Genomic DNA, 13454 nt, shown 5'->3' with positions numbered 1-13454 from the left:
CAAGGCGTGACGACTGATGACAGCAGCTGGGGATCGGGTTCCTTGCAACTCTGAATGACTCGACGGTTGTATTCAGGGAGTTGGTGACAAAGAATCGTAAAGATGCAACAGGACGACGACCGAGGGAGAGGCGGTAGAGAGAAAGGGAAGGAAGAGACCCGAGGACGAGTCCGCGGCGAGGTAGGGGTATTAAGCAAGAAGCTGTCCATCTCATTTCATCCCATCTCTCGTCACGGCGACACTCAAGATACCTCGATGGTGCTCCTCTTTCTTGTGCTTCAGAGCATGGAGGGCGGATACAATTTGCGAGGTATCTACACCACAGGGGGCATCAGAAACCTAGGGCGGCAACACAAGACGACACTCCAGGCGGTCCCAAAGAGCAGGGCATCTTTGCTATGGGCGGGATAAGTAGAGGGCGGGAGTCTAGGAGATCTGTCTGGATAAGGTAGAGTGGGCAGGGAGCTTCGAAGTCCGGTCAATGGTCACTCCGGGGCTTAGATCTGAGGTCTGAAGCGCAGCAGGACAGGGCACCTTGGTCCTGTGGGCAATGGCATATGAGCCCCGAGAGAACAAGTGAGAAGTGAGCAGGCTCCAGACTCAACTTCTCAAAAGAGTCGTCAGAATCTCGACGGGGGAAAGGGGAAAAGGAGACGGGACGATACACGAACCGTCCGAGTGTACAATGTCCAGTATTTCCTGGCTGCACGGGTACGTACAGATACACATGTACCTTAGGTACTCTGCAAGGTACAGGCGAATGAGGACGTCTCGGACGCGATTCCTGCTCCTGCTTCTGCTTCTGCTGCCCATGTGGTGGTGGTGGAAGGAACCTGCCGCTGCACACATGAGGCACGCAAGCGAAACGGCAACGGCATCCTCCTGCGGTCCTGCCGTAGCCTGCCGTGTACCTAGGTAGGTACGGACCCAAGGTGACATTCCGCGGCAGCCGTCACGGCCGTCCGTCCCGATCTGACTGTGATGTCTGGAGACGCTGGAACCGACTGGCATTGGCAACTTGGCAAACCCAGAGCCGATGAGTTCATCAACGGCTGGGACGGTATCACAGTAGTCGATCCACAGGAAGCGAAGAAGGAACCCGGGAGATGGTACTTAGAACTTTGGTGGGAACATCTTACCGCCCTGAAACATCCAGCCGCCGGCGCGGCCAGTGATAAGTCGCGGCGACGAGGGTGGACAAGGGGAGCAAAGACCGGATGTTCAGGTTCACGTTCGAGAAGGAAGGTTATTACCCACGTTACTCCGTAATACCATACAAATACAGCTGTTCTTTTCGGTTCGGCGGTTCCTGAGGGTGGTGTAAATGAGCAGGGTCGCCGCCTGGCAGGGGGGTTTTCCAGCTTCCAGGAACAGGGACCAGGAACGAGGCGTGTGCCGCCATGGGATTGCAAGGTGCCTTACGCGCAGATGTCGTTGGAAACCGCAACTTACGCAACCTCCCCTCGAGTTTCCAACTTGTCGAAGAGGAGCTGATCCGAGCGAGGCCAGATGCCTTGCCTACCTCGATAAGCAGTTGCCTGCCAATAATGGTCCAGAGCATATTGCAAACTGACTGCAAGCCTGGATTTGTCTACGGTGGAAGAAGGCACATTCTTCTGGATACCTCAGTCAACATGTGTCCAGCTATGACCCTTAACATCCCATCCAACGTCTGAGCTGCTCAACATTATCAAACGGAGCGGAGAAGGAGATGCACCCACAAGATCAATTGACTCTCGGAAAACTTCGTCATAGTCACACTAATGCACGCTCTCTAACCACTCGCACACTTCAAAGCTCGAGAGTCGGGCTCGACGCCTAGCTCAACCAACAGCCCGTTCACTCAACCTTTTTCTCGCGCTCTTCGCCCTTTTGGCAATCCTCTAGAAATCACTCGCATATCAGACAGGAACGAACCCCTTAAAGTCAAAAAGGAAGAAAACTTGAGATGGATCTCGAGGACGGTATATCGCAGAAAGCTGCGACGTTGAATATTCGAGACGTGTTGGCTCCTACGAATGCATCCCCGCGGAAAGCACGGCAAACAGGGCCACACGACGATGAGCCGCCGCCATATACAGACCACGAGTTGACTAGCAAACTAACTCCTCACGATCTTCCGTGACGATCAAAACATTGTAAGGCAAACCAACTGATCGCAAGCTGCTTCGGGCAGCCTCGCCGGAGAAGAAAACTAAAAACCCAAACGGCGTTTGCACCCGAACTATACTTACGGAATAGACATCAAGCTTCATCCAATACTCAATTCAACAGTCCAGATGTGCCTCTTGAATTGGCACACCCAAACGAAAGCCGTTTACCTCGATGTCCTCCAACTCTCAAAACTCCCGTCGGACATTGGATTCCTAGGGCTGGCAAGTTTGACACTCAACACGGACACAGACGCACGTCAAAGTTTCGACGGCCAACGGCTTCCGGAGCACGTTGCCCGCCGTCGAAAGAACTGAACCGCTGTCTCGAAACTCCTCCCCCTGACAATGTAGTTCGCTGGCTTGCTTCGCCGTCGTCTCTTCCGGATGCTTCATCCATGCCAACCACAAACCCTGTCTAACCCCAACAACGACATCCCTCTTCGGCTCTCGACGATCGGCGTATTCCCAATTTGCAGTACTCTCAATGGGACAGTTGACTGTGTATTTCTAGAGATGGCGCAAGCGGCGCGTAGCGGCCCCCGACGGCCCTCCCGCGCCTTGCTCCATGCACCTTGACTTGTGAAGCACCGCCAGAACGGATCCCCTGTTTGAGATCAATGGGAACAAGCAAAGAACACCCGCCCACTTTCCATGAGATCTGACAGGCCGGATCGTGTTCCTGCGAGTTTCAATCGTGACGTGTCCCGACAGAGGAAACAGCCATTTATCCACACTGCGTTATCATCACTGGCCTCAACCCAGTACGAGAGTCTTCATGTGCCATGTACTATGTGTTGACTGCAGACTATGGATTCTGTCTCTCTGTCTCTCTCCTAAACAAAGTAAACCCCGAAGAACAAGAAGGACTCCCCAAACACCATGCTTACCATTGTCGTCTTGGCGCTTCGTAACAATCAATAGCCGAGCTCTGTCGCCCGCAACTCATTCATCAAACCCCCCTACAAATATAACTTTAGAAGTTCATCTTGCTTCCTGCAGATGGCGCCTCGCCGACCCAGCGTTCTTTGTCGTCTCCAATCTTCCTTCGGAACATGCCCAGATCGCTCAGCAGACTGCGCATGTACTCCTGCATGTCGCTGGCATTATCCTCCATAACGTCCGAGTCGTACGCCGTGTCGTCCGAGTCGTCGTACAATGACTCGGCGTCCTCGCCATTCTCCTCCTTGCCCTCGAGACCCGCCGACTTGGCCCTCTGAGCCTCGTCCTCCACTTCCTCGGCCTCCGGCGGCTTGATCGTGACGGCCGGGATCGGGTTCTTGAGACTCTCGAGCGCGAGCTTGAGATGCAGCCGCAAGGCCTCGTTCTCTGTCTGCAGGCTACGAATTTTGCCCTCGGCGACGAGACTGCGCTCCTCCATCATGCGCTGCATCGTAGCCACGTGGTTTTGGTACTCTTCGAGCTTCTCCTCCTGGTCCTTGGTATCCTTCTCCCGCCGGCGCGATTCCGACACTGACAGCTGAAGGGCTCGGATCTCGTCCGCCATAGCTGCGATTTGGGCATCGCGCTCCGCTGACGAGATCTGGTCTTGGTTGACAACCGCGCGCGTGCGGATGCGCTTGGCTTGATCTGCGTAGCGAAGCGTCGACAGAGTCTCCTCGTAATCCGACGGCGCGATGCAAGCAATCATTGCCGTTTTACTGTTGCCTCCCAGCGAATCCTTCAACAGCCACGTGAGAATTGAGTCTCGGTACGGCACGACGTCTTTGCTGCGCTTTCTCGAACCCGCCTTGGCATCTGCGAGCGCTCCTATCACTCGGCCAAGGGTCGTCAGCGACTTGTTGATGTTGCTGCCTTCGCGAAGCCGCTGGCCTGTTGCCTCGGTCGCCTTGGCACGTTCGCTGCCAGCCAGATCGACCAGGCGGATACGCGAACTTCTCTCCGTCGTCTCGTCCGTTTCCATGTCATGGTGGATCTGCTTGAGCATGATTGTGAATACCGCGTGACTGCGACTACTCGTGTCGTTCATTCTGGTGCTGGCCACGGTTCTCGACCTGTCTCCCATCGTCATGTATCGCAAAATCTCATTGAGATTGCGGACAGGAACCTCGGTCAGATCCTTGACGTACGGTCCTTCCGTTGGCGACTCCCTGATTTTGAGATAGTACGGCGGCTGGTTAGCCACAACCGGGACAAGCAGGTCCCGGACGTGCTCATTGTAGACCTCAAAGTATGACACCCTGACGTTGTAGGAAATGTTGGGCGTCTCGTTTTGCGCAGATTCGATTCGCTCGAAGAGATCCTCGCACGTTCGAGGAATCAAGCCCGGCTGGTCTGGTGTTCCCATCATCGTATAACTCTTTCCGGAACCTGTTTGACCATAGGCGAAGATGCATGTGTGATAGCCCTCAAAGTTGTGGTCAAGGAATTCCTCGCCCAGACTGTTGTAGACGTCTTCCTGGTGGGCATAATACTTGTCGCTGAGATCATGACTCCAGAAAGAATTGTCGAATGTAAAATTCTTTTCTTCGATAACCTTTCTCGTCTTTGCTTTCGCGTTCGCAGGGTCGCTGTCGTTGGGCACGAGAAGCGTCGTTTGCTGGGTGATGGGGTCCATCTCCACCAGGCACTCGGCACCACGCTCGATTTCTGGTTTCTTTCATCAGTCTCCTTCTTCTTTTTCTTCTACGTCGTCCTAGAAAGCCTTCGACATACCTCTGGGCAGAAACGCCCGCACTCGGACAACGACACGAACATTGCCTCCCCCGTCCATTCTGACCGGTCCATCGTGCGACCGCAGAGACGGGGTTGAAGCAGACGAGTAGAGAGCCGGCATCTCATAAACCGCTGGCGGTAGCAGTCGATGATCGAGAGACAATCCACAAAGGGTCTGCTTCAATTCTTCAAAAATTGCGTGGTATCGTTGCCGTTGCGAAGCCCACATCCCAACTCGAGGCGGTCGGGCTTGTTTACTCGGTTGCCCAATTGGGAGGAAAGCTGGTGGGGCCGAGTTGCCGGGGCAGTGACGCCACACTAGCTATGCGGTGTGTTGTTCGCCTGGGGTAGGAACGCAGGGGGTGTTGCAAGTACGTTCTTGGAAAGTGTCGTCGATTTGCTTTTTGTTGGCAAATGAAATGAGGGAATAGGGATTCAGATTCAATTGGGTAAGTGATGATTTTTTTGGTCTTTGCTAGACGGAGGAAGGGCCGCTTATTCACAGAGATGCGCAAAAAGGCGTTGGTGCTGGTGTGTTGTGGAAGAATCAGATGACAGACAGTCGTGCTCCATTCGTGTAAACAAATCGCCCTGCAAACAAAAGTCTAGTGTACACTCGGCACCTCTTTGACGGTGTCAACGCCCAACCTGTACCAAACGCCACGCAGTCTAGTGTATTCTATAACTATTACCGACGCAAACCAAGTTACGGCCGTCTAAGCCCCTTGCCCAGAAGCTCTGAGCCCACCTCTACGATGATCTTCTCATCTGGGAATTGCTTCTTCTTGGCCAAAATCGTGTCCTCCGCATCCATCGCCCTCAGCAAATCCGAGACCTCACTGTCACTTGGTGTGCAGTAGACCAAGTTACCCAGTGCAAGAAGCATACCCTGCAGTGCCTCTGGCGAAGACTCCTCTTGTCCAATGGCTTCTAACACCGATGCAGCCAGCTCTACCGCGTCGCCGTCTGGCAACACGTCTCCAGGCTTCTCACGTCTGACTTTGTTGCTGAAAAGCGCCAAATTGAACATGAGGGACGAAGCGGAAACACGAACATTGTTGTGGCTGTCGTCTAGGAAACTGGAAGATATTAATTGGATAACGGGTGCTCTCAACGCCTCGTTTCGTAGTATTTCCTCCGGGAAGAGAGGCGTGGAAAAGAAGTTGCACGCCATTTGCAGTGTAACCAAACGCAAAGCGTACGGGCAGTCGCTGTGTGAGTTGACGAGTCTAAGGATTGCCAAAACGGTCGTGTGCCCCTTTTCCTCAGCAAAGTAGCCGCTGAACCTTGCATCGACGAGCGCACATCTAAACAAGTCGACGATGGTGAAGAGAATCTCAACAGGTAACGTCTGCACTGATTTTTGCAAGAATTCCGAGAATTCGCCTAGGTTCGGGAGGACTGCGGCTGCGGCGCCCTGCTTATCGCGGGCCTCAATGAACTGCTTGGTTGCCTGCACGGCTGACTCGTCTGCTGCCGAACCCATCTTGCCCAGAAGTTTGGCCAGTGGCGGTACTTTTGAGAACAATACCGGCTTTGCGTTCGGGTTGGAAAAGCTGGGTAGTTTGAGGGACTCATGAGGGTGCCGAGGCCAAGCCATCTGTAGCAGGAGCTGGACGTTCCCCCGAAGAGCAGCAGGATCAGCGCCTGCCCACTCATTCTCCTTTTCTCCATGCAAATAGGTGATGAATGTCGGAGTTGCTCGAGGATAGTCCTTTCCGGGAAGCGGCGTCAATTGGGCCACGTCTACTTTAATGAACATCGCTTTACTACCTGCCTCTGCGGATACCTCGTCAAATATGGGTGAGATGGCCCTGCAAGGTGGGCATGTAGCGGAGGTGAAGAGAACCACAGCGCAAGACTTTCTCGCAGATTCAAGGGCTGCATCTAGCTCCTGTGAGCTACTCACAATCCTGATGTTTGATTGGGGTTTTGTGGGTTGTGGTGCGGATCCGTATCCTGGAGGAGTTGAATTGTTCTGGATACCAAGGATTGAACCATTTTGTCTGTTGGAGTTTATGACTTGGTTGAGTTGAGGCATGAGAATCCTGCCCATTGGAGAGCTGAGTACGGCATCTGGCATCTTGATGATATGTTCTGGGATGCCTTTCCCAAGCAGGAACTGAGAAAATGAGTCTGAGAAGTTGTTGCAGTTGTGTCTCCAGAGATCGTAGGCCTGGTGAAACGTTAGTCTTTGTTAATTCAAACATATGTTGAGCCCACCTCGGCTGTAAAAATTGGCCCTAATGAGTCTAGGAACTCTTCAATGACCTCCATGGGTAGTTCTGTCTTTCCAAGGAAGATACGCTCCATAGGCTGGCCCAGATGAGATGTACCCGGAGTGATGTCAACGATGCCACCATCGTAGACGTACTCGCGTCCGTTGAGTTGGATGGATGTGTGATAGATCGCATCGAGGTGAAATCCAAGCATGCCCTGGGACATTTGCCGTGCAAGCCCGCGGGATAGGTCGTACGTTAAGAGATGCACGTCCATCTTGAGAGGCTTCGCTCGGTCTAGTCCGGGATCTGGCTTCTTTACTGGGAAGTAATGCAGTTCAGTCGAAAAGTGGGAAGGTTGTATCTTTGTTGACTGATGGAAGGTAAGATTGAAGCTGTGTACGGAAGAGAGTTTGATCTTGGATTTCTTAATTTTCTCTCCGGAGGATGCTCATATCTATCATTACGCCGGAGGCAACAAGACGTAGTCGTAATAGTTATTGCACGAGAAGCTTCCAGGGTCCGGTCACAGTGTCAGATCCGATGGAGGGAGCGCCACACGTGGCTTGGAATCTAAGGTAAGGTACCTAGGTAGGTGCCGACTAATCGATAAGATGCATATATCCGCCACCTGCAGATAAGGTGCCAGACTGCAGTACGTAATCTTAGGTAAGCTCAAATGCCAGCCGTGCCTTGACCACAAGCTGATCACCTCAGGAATGATCAGAACATGCCCGGCAAATGGGCCCTACCTTAATGCGTGGGTGAGGTGCCGTGTGAAGGAGCGACTGCGCAATTTAGGGGGCGTAGCAGGGAGTCAGTGGCCCCGCCCCCTAATCATAGAGCCGGCCATTAAGGTGAACGCGACAGGAGGATGGCCTCCAAGGTCAACATTTCAGTGGGTTCGCGTTGTCCCCGCTGGCGCACCTATGCACCCAAGATTAGCAAACTGCCAGCTCAAGACAGGGATGTCTGGATTTTGATGACCTCTCAGAAAAGAGAAAATCTGCAATTGCCATCGAGCCCCCTTCGAGACCAACCTAATCCAACCGTACCTTGCATCTCCTCACCCCCCTTGGACGACGTCTCCCTACATATACGACTTCTGCACTTTTCTCTGGGTCCAGTGCCTCCATCCCATCTCGTCCGCTCCTTTTCTTCGGCCATCCGCACCTTTTCTCTGTTTCCTTGAGTCGCCCCGTGCTGCTCCCTTTGGTAATCGGCCCTCGGTTCAGCCTAGTCCACTCCTTTGTCCCATCTCGACGCCGCTGTACCTCGAATGCGTTACTCTGTGTTCCCCTAAGCACCTACGACAAGCGACCAATGCGAAGAACATCTGTGTCGCTGCCGACGAAGCAACCCGCGCGAGATCCACACGAAAAGCCTGGTCGATTTGCACCCGCTCAACGGAATACTGGCCTGTTCGCGGCGTTCAGAGATATGTCTCAAGCACAGAAGACGAGGTGGATGAGGACGGGCGCCATCGCCTTCTTCGTCGTCTTCCTCTTCTGGTATCTGTCTCCTAGAGGCGTCAACGTCTACAATGGCGGGGGTAAGTCATGGCTCAGTGAAGCCCATTGGATCAACTTGAAACTAATACATCTACAGCAGTATCGAAAGGCGGCGCTGGTGGCCAGGTCCCTGCCGATGCTTCGTACGGCACTGACAAGTGCACTCAATCCAGCTCCAAGTCTAAGCCCATCGTACAGTACGTCCTGATGATCGACGCCGGCAGCACTGGATCCAGAATCCACGTCTACAAGTTCAACAACTGCGGCGCCACCCCCGAGCTGGAGCATGAGGAGTTCAAGATGACGGAGAAGTCAGTTGGTGGTCTCAGCAAGTATAAGGACGACCCCGAGGCCGCTGCCGCTTCTCTCGACGCTCTGATGGAGGTTGCCATGACCAACGTTCCCGACAAGCTCAAGTCCTGCAGTCCTGTCGCGGTGAAAGCGACCGCTGGACTCCGCATGGTCGGAGCTGAGAACGCCGAGAAGATCCTCGCTGCTGTGCGCAACCGCCTCGAGACCAAGTACCCCTTCCCCGTCGTTGCCAAGGAGGATAACGGAGTTGCCATCATGGACGGCGCCGACGAAGGTGTCTACGCTTGGATCACTACCAACTACCTCCTCGGCAAGATTGGCGGCCCTGACAAGAGCCCCACCGCTGCCGTCTTCGATCTCGGCGGTGGCTCCACCCAGATTGTCTTTGAGCCCACCTTCAAGGGAGCTGCGGACGGAGGCATGCCGGAGAAGCTCGCCGAGGGTGACCACAAGTACGACCTTGCCTTTGGTGGACAAAAGTTCGAGCTCTACCAGCACTCCCATCTGGGATATGGCTTGATGAGCGCCCGCAAGGCCGTGCACAAGCAGCTGATTGAGGAGATCTTTGAGAGCAAGAAGTCCGACGACAGCTGGGTCAAGCAGCCCATCATCCACCCCTGCATTGCCCCCGGCATGGTTAGAGAGGTTGAGGTCGAGCTCGACGAGAAGCACCCCCTCGGCAAGACTGTCACCTTCAACATGACCGGCCCCTCCCAGGCCGCCCCCGCTCAGTGCCGCAACCTCGCCGAGAAGATCCTGAAGAAGGAAGAGAGCTGCAAGCTTGCGCCCTGCTCTTTCAACGGTGTCCACCAGCCATCATTGGCCAAGACCTTTGGCCGCGAGGACGTCTACATCTTCTCCTACTTCTACGACCGCACTAAGCCGCTCGGCATGCCCGACTCCTTCACCCTGCGCGAGATGCACGACCTTGCCAACTCTGTCTGCGGCGGTGAGAAGTCTTGGGATCTCTTTGCCAGCATTCCTGGTGCCATGAAGGAGTTGCAGGACCGTCCTGAGCACTGCCTTGACCTCAACTTCATGATGGCTCTTCTCCACACCGGCTACGAGATGCCTATAGACCGTGAGGTCAAGATTGCCAAGAAGATCAAGGGTAACGAATTGGGTTGGTGCCTTGGTGCTAGGTAAGATTTGATTCATCGAGTGGAAAGTTTACAGAAGCTAACATATCACAGCTTGCCTCTTCTCTCCCCCGGATCTGGTTGGAAGTGCAGAGTCAACCAGGTCAACTAGACGGGTGACCTAATTGGCGACAAGATTGCGCAAGCCTCCCCTGGTGTTGGCTGGCTTGTAGTATTATAGATTTTTAATTCCACGACAGAAATGGGAAGTTCGATTACGAATAAGTGTATTTGAGAACAACGAACGTTACAAGGTAGATGCAGGAAACGCATCAGTACACGGATCGACGGCAGGCGTTCCATGTCTCGAATGGTTTCCCATGGGTATCAAGGTTAAAGACTCGTCAAGACGTAGCTATTGATTAGAATCAACCACACTCGCTGGACAAATAGTCAGATTTGCCTTCAAAGCGGTGCCGCCACCATGTTTATCACGTCTTCGATTACGTCCTCGGCGCCCACGCCTTCAAGAATGGATTCGATGGCTTCCTGCTGGCTGCCCCACTGCATGCTCCTTTCCTGTTTTGCGTGCACGATCCGGATCCGATGCAGGTAGATTTTCCTAATAGCCAAGTGAACGAGAGCCGGCGTCACAAAGTCCAGGCTATGCAAGGGGGCGAGGCATCTCAGCAGCTGGTCGAGATGCTTCGTTGCAATCGGTTCGATGCCGCCGGCAACTGCGCGGTGCATCCTCAGATATGTGACAATGTTCATTTGATAGCGTAGCACATCCACGTTGACCTGGACTTCTCGGCTCAGCTTGGCCAAAGACGCGATGTCCTGCCAAAAAGTTAGCCGCAGGGGAGACCAAACACCACGCGAAAGTTCACTTACACCTTCACTTAAAAGGGGATCCTCGCTGACGGCCATAGTCTCCTCGTGGATGCTCTTCTTCACCACGCTTTCGGTGCTGGCAGTCTCGGCATCGTCAGCTTTGTCGTACGCTTCATCCAGGTTGGCAAAGCCGTCGTCTGGGTCGTGCCAGTGGGCGATGAAGAAATAATCGTTCAGGTGCAGCGTAACGTGAGCCTGGCCTCCGCTCTCGGCGCCCAACGCAGCCACGAAAAGGAACTGCTTGGGAGCGGTCTGGACGGAGGTGCGGGTGAAGATGCGGCGGGTGCGTAGGAGCTCGAGGACCTGAATCTGCACGGCCTTGGGGGCGCGGTCCAGGTTCCGGGCGAGGATGACATTGGCGATGGAAGAACCGGCTGCGCCGCTGGGGCCGGTTGGGCTGTAGGCGTTGACGGCGGTCAGGGGCGAAATACCGGCGCGGGAGTAGAAGTAGGAGTCGTTGCGCGTGCGAAGGGGTGAGCCTGATCTGGTGGCTGTGGGCGACTGCGCTATGAGGATGGAAGATGCAAAGTCCTCCAGGGTGGTTTGCGGAGAGCAGTCCACGATGGCGCACGTCAGACCAAAGGTCTTTGTCGCGATCTGCAGGCAGGTTAGAGATGTGAGCAGCGGAACGGCCGCAACAAGTTGGCTTACAAGCTGAAGCTCCTCGATAAGTTCATTGAGGGCGACAGGAGGAGTGCTGACGATACAGTGTTCTCGGTTGACCAGGCACAAGAAGGCGGCGAGCTCAAGGTCGCTCAGGCCGTGGACCTTGGTCAGGAGATCTTCTTCATCCGCCATGAGGATCGGGTGAGATGTGTCTCCAAGGTCCCATCAGCGCATCTTGGGCTACAGACGTAGTCTCGTGTGTTGTTCGTCCACAGCATATATGTGGTGTGCGACTAGGTGAGGTAGAGACAGGCGGGAGAGGTCTTGGTGCTCACATGAGTTTTGAGCATAAGGTAATAAGGTAGTCAGGGCGTGCTCTTGCTGAGCTCAGTTCGCCTGGACCGTCGTTGAGTTGAGAAGGAGCATTATGTGTGGCTGGAGAGACGCTTTGCATGCAGCGGGCAAGGTACAGTGCATTGAGCAGTTCATTCCCACAGCGCCCACAGCGCCTGAGTCGTTACGTCAGCCACAATGACAACAGAAGTAACGCACCTGACGATACTGCGCAGGTAGACACTCGGAGCCCTTCCTGGTTAGTCCCAGCACTGGAGGCAGCTCTTTGATAGGCTGAAACCTGGAAATGTGACGGGAGCTCTCAGTACCGCCTGGTTCCCTGTCAACCTCCACCATGACTTTCCGTCCATCGATCTACTGCGTATCGACCTGCACTTGACACCAACCAACCACCCCTGACCGCAAGACGCCGGTCCGTTTTCGATCACCTTGACGTCCGAACCGATAAGAAACCCAACCCGCGACCGAAACTTTCGTACCTCTACGTAGAAAGACCGACTGTTGACGCCGACACTTGTTGACTATCCCAAACTCTACATACTCCTCCAACGAGGCAATCGATTCAAAATGTCATCGAGAAAGAAGGTCCTTCTCAAGGTGGGCTCTCCCCTCCCAGCGCTGCAGCATATCATGGCGCGGCATAATTGACGAGGTTGTTTTCGTGCAGGTCATCATCCTTGGCGATAGCGGTGTCGGAAAGACGAGTCTGATGAACCAATATGTGAGTTTCCGTGGATCAAGCAACACCCGGGAGGAGACTGGTGGCGCTGACGTGAATATTTCACCCAGGTCAACAAGAAGTTCAGTGCAAGCTACAAGGCCACCATCGGCGCCGACTTCCTGACGCGCGAGGTTCTCGTCGACGACCGACAGGTGACGATGCAGGTGGGATTAGACCGACACAACGACTGATCCATGATCCGGACATGTGCTGACGAATGACGACAGCTTTGGGATACGGCAGGACAGGAGCGCTTCCAGTCTCTGGGCGTCGCTTTCTACCGTGGTGCCGACTGCTGCGTGCTCGTATACGATGTCAACAACTCCAAGAGTTTCGATGCTCTGGACAGCTGGAGGGACGAGTTCTTGATCCAGGCTTCGCCACGGGACCCGGACAACTTCCCCTTCGTTAGTAGCTAATGACACTGGACTGTGCGAATCGAGGCTGATGTGCGACTAGGTCGTTCTTGGAAACAAGATTGATGTTGAGGAGAGCAAGAGAGTTGTAAGTGCGCCAAAATGGTTGTTCTCGGCACAGTTGGCTAACGTGATTGTAGATTTCAACCAAGCGCGCCATGACCTTTTGCCAGTCCAAGGGCGGTATTCCCTACTTCGAGACCAGTGCAAAGGAGGCCATCAACGTTGAACAGGCATTCGAAGGTTGGTGCAGCGTTATCTATGAGCCTCCGTAACGACGAGTAGGCACTGACAACATCAACTAGTTATCGCGCGGAACGCTCTGGCCCAGGAAGAGTCCGAGGAGTTCAGTGGTGATTACCAGGACGTCATCAACATCCCCATCGAAAACCCCCGAGACGGATGTTCTTGCTAAGTTGCTATTGGGTAAACAGTTGGTTGATGTTGGCGAGTCGAGGACTAGGGCGGCACACAGTATTAGGACCCTGTCCGACTCGCATTATGTTTAGTCCAAGG

The 13454-nt window shown here is 54.2% G+C and overlaps 6 protein-coding genes across 6 annotated transcripts; 2 read left to right on the top strand and 4 right to left on the bottom strand.

Moving 5' to 3' along the window:
• Positions 1 to 600: 600 nt before the first annotated feature.
• On the bottom strand, positions 601 to 1011 carry CABS01_06849 (uncharacterized protein; the record flags this gene model as incomplete). The annotated part of the gene is made up of 1 exon (XM_060540214.1): positions 601 to 1011. One exon carries the CDS (start codon positions 1009 to 1011, stop codon positions 601 to 603), a length of 411 nt encoding a protein of 136 aa, XP_060403898.1.
• Positions 1012 to 3126: 2115 nt separating this feature from the next.
• On the bottom strand, positions 3127 to 4947 carry CABS01_06848 (kinesin motor domain-containing protein; the record flags this gene model as incomplete). Its single annotated transcript, XM_060540213.1, has 2 exons — positions 3127 to 4760; positions 4827 to 4947. The coding sequence occupies 2 exons, from the start codon at positions 4945 to 4947 to the stop codon at positions 3127 to 3129; spliced, it is 1755 nt and encodes a 584-aa protein (XP_060403897.1).
• A 585-nt stretch (positions 4948 to 5532) lies between these two features.
• Positions 5533 to 7322, bottom strand: CABS01_06847 (PUL domain-containing protein; the record flags this gene model as incomplete). Its single annotated transcript, XM_060540212.1, has 2 exons — positions 5533 to 7002; positions 7050 to 7322. 2 exons carry the CDS (start codon positions 7320 to 7322, stop codon positions 5533 to 5535), a joined length of 1743 nt encoding a protein of 580 aa, XP_060403896.1.
• A 1046-nt stretch (positions 7323 to 8368) lies between these two features.
• On the top strand, positions 8369 to 10119 carry CABS01_06846 (GDA1/CD39 family protein; the record flags this gene model as incomplete). The annotated part of the gene is made up of 3 exons (XM_060540211.1): positions 8369 to 8597; positions 8654 to 10010; positions 10062 to 10119. 3 exons carry the CDS (start codon positions 8369 to 8371, stop codon positions 10117 to 10119), a joined length of 1644 nt encoding a protein of 547 aa, XP_060403895.1.
• A 293-nt stretch (positions 10120 to 10412) lies between these two features.
• Positions 10413 to 11639, bottom strand: CABS01_06845 (uncharacterized protein; the record flags this gene model as incomplete). Its single annotated transcript, XM_060540210.1, has 3 exons — positions 10413 to 10787; positions 10842 to 11438; positions 11493 to 11639. The coding sequence occupies 3 exons, from the start codon at positions 11637 to 11639 to the stop codon at positions 10413 to 10415; spliced, it is 1119 nt and encodes a 372-aa protein (XP_060403894.1).
• Positions 11640 to 12368: 729 nt separating this feature from the next.
• Positions 12369 to 13353, top strand: CABS01_06844 (Ras-like protein Rab7; the record flags this gene model as incomplete). Its single annotated transcript, XM_060540209.1, has 7 exons — positions 12369 to 12398; positions 12469 to 12522; positions 12591 to 12686; positions 12750 to 12929; positions 12982 to 13026; positions 13079 to 13181; positions 13244 to 13353. The coding sequence occupies 7 exons, from the start codon at positions 12369 to 12371 to the stop codon at positions 13351 to 13353; spliced, it is 618 nt and encodes a 205-aa protein (XP_060403893.1).
• Positions 13354 to 13454: the final 101 nt, after the last annotated feature.

Source organism: Colletotrichum abscissum (assembly GCF_030869225.1).
Source record: "Colletotrichum abscissum strain IMI 504890 chromosome Unknown Scaffold_14.1, whole genome shotgun sequence".
Classification (NCBI taxonomy): Eukaryota; Fungi; Ascomycota; class Sordariomycetes; order Glomerellales; family Glomerellaceae; genus Colletotrichum; species Colletotrichum abscissum.
Note: the sequence above shows the minus strand (reverse complement) of the source record. Positions and strands in the feature narration are given on the sequence as shown.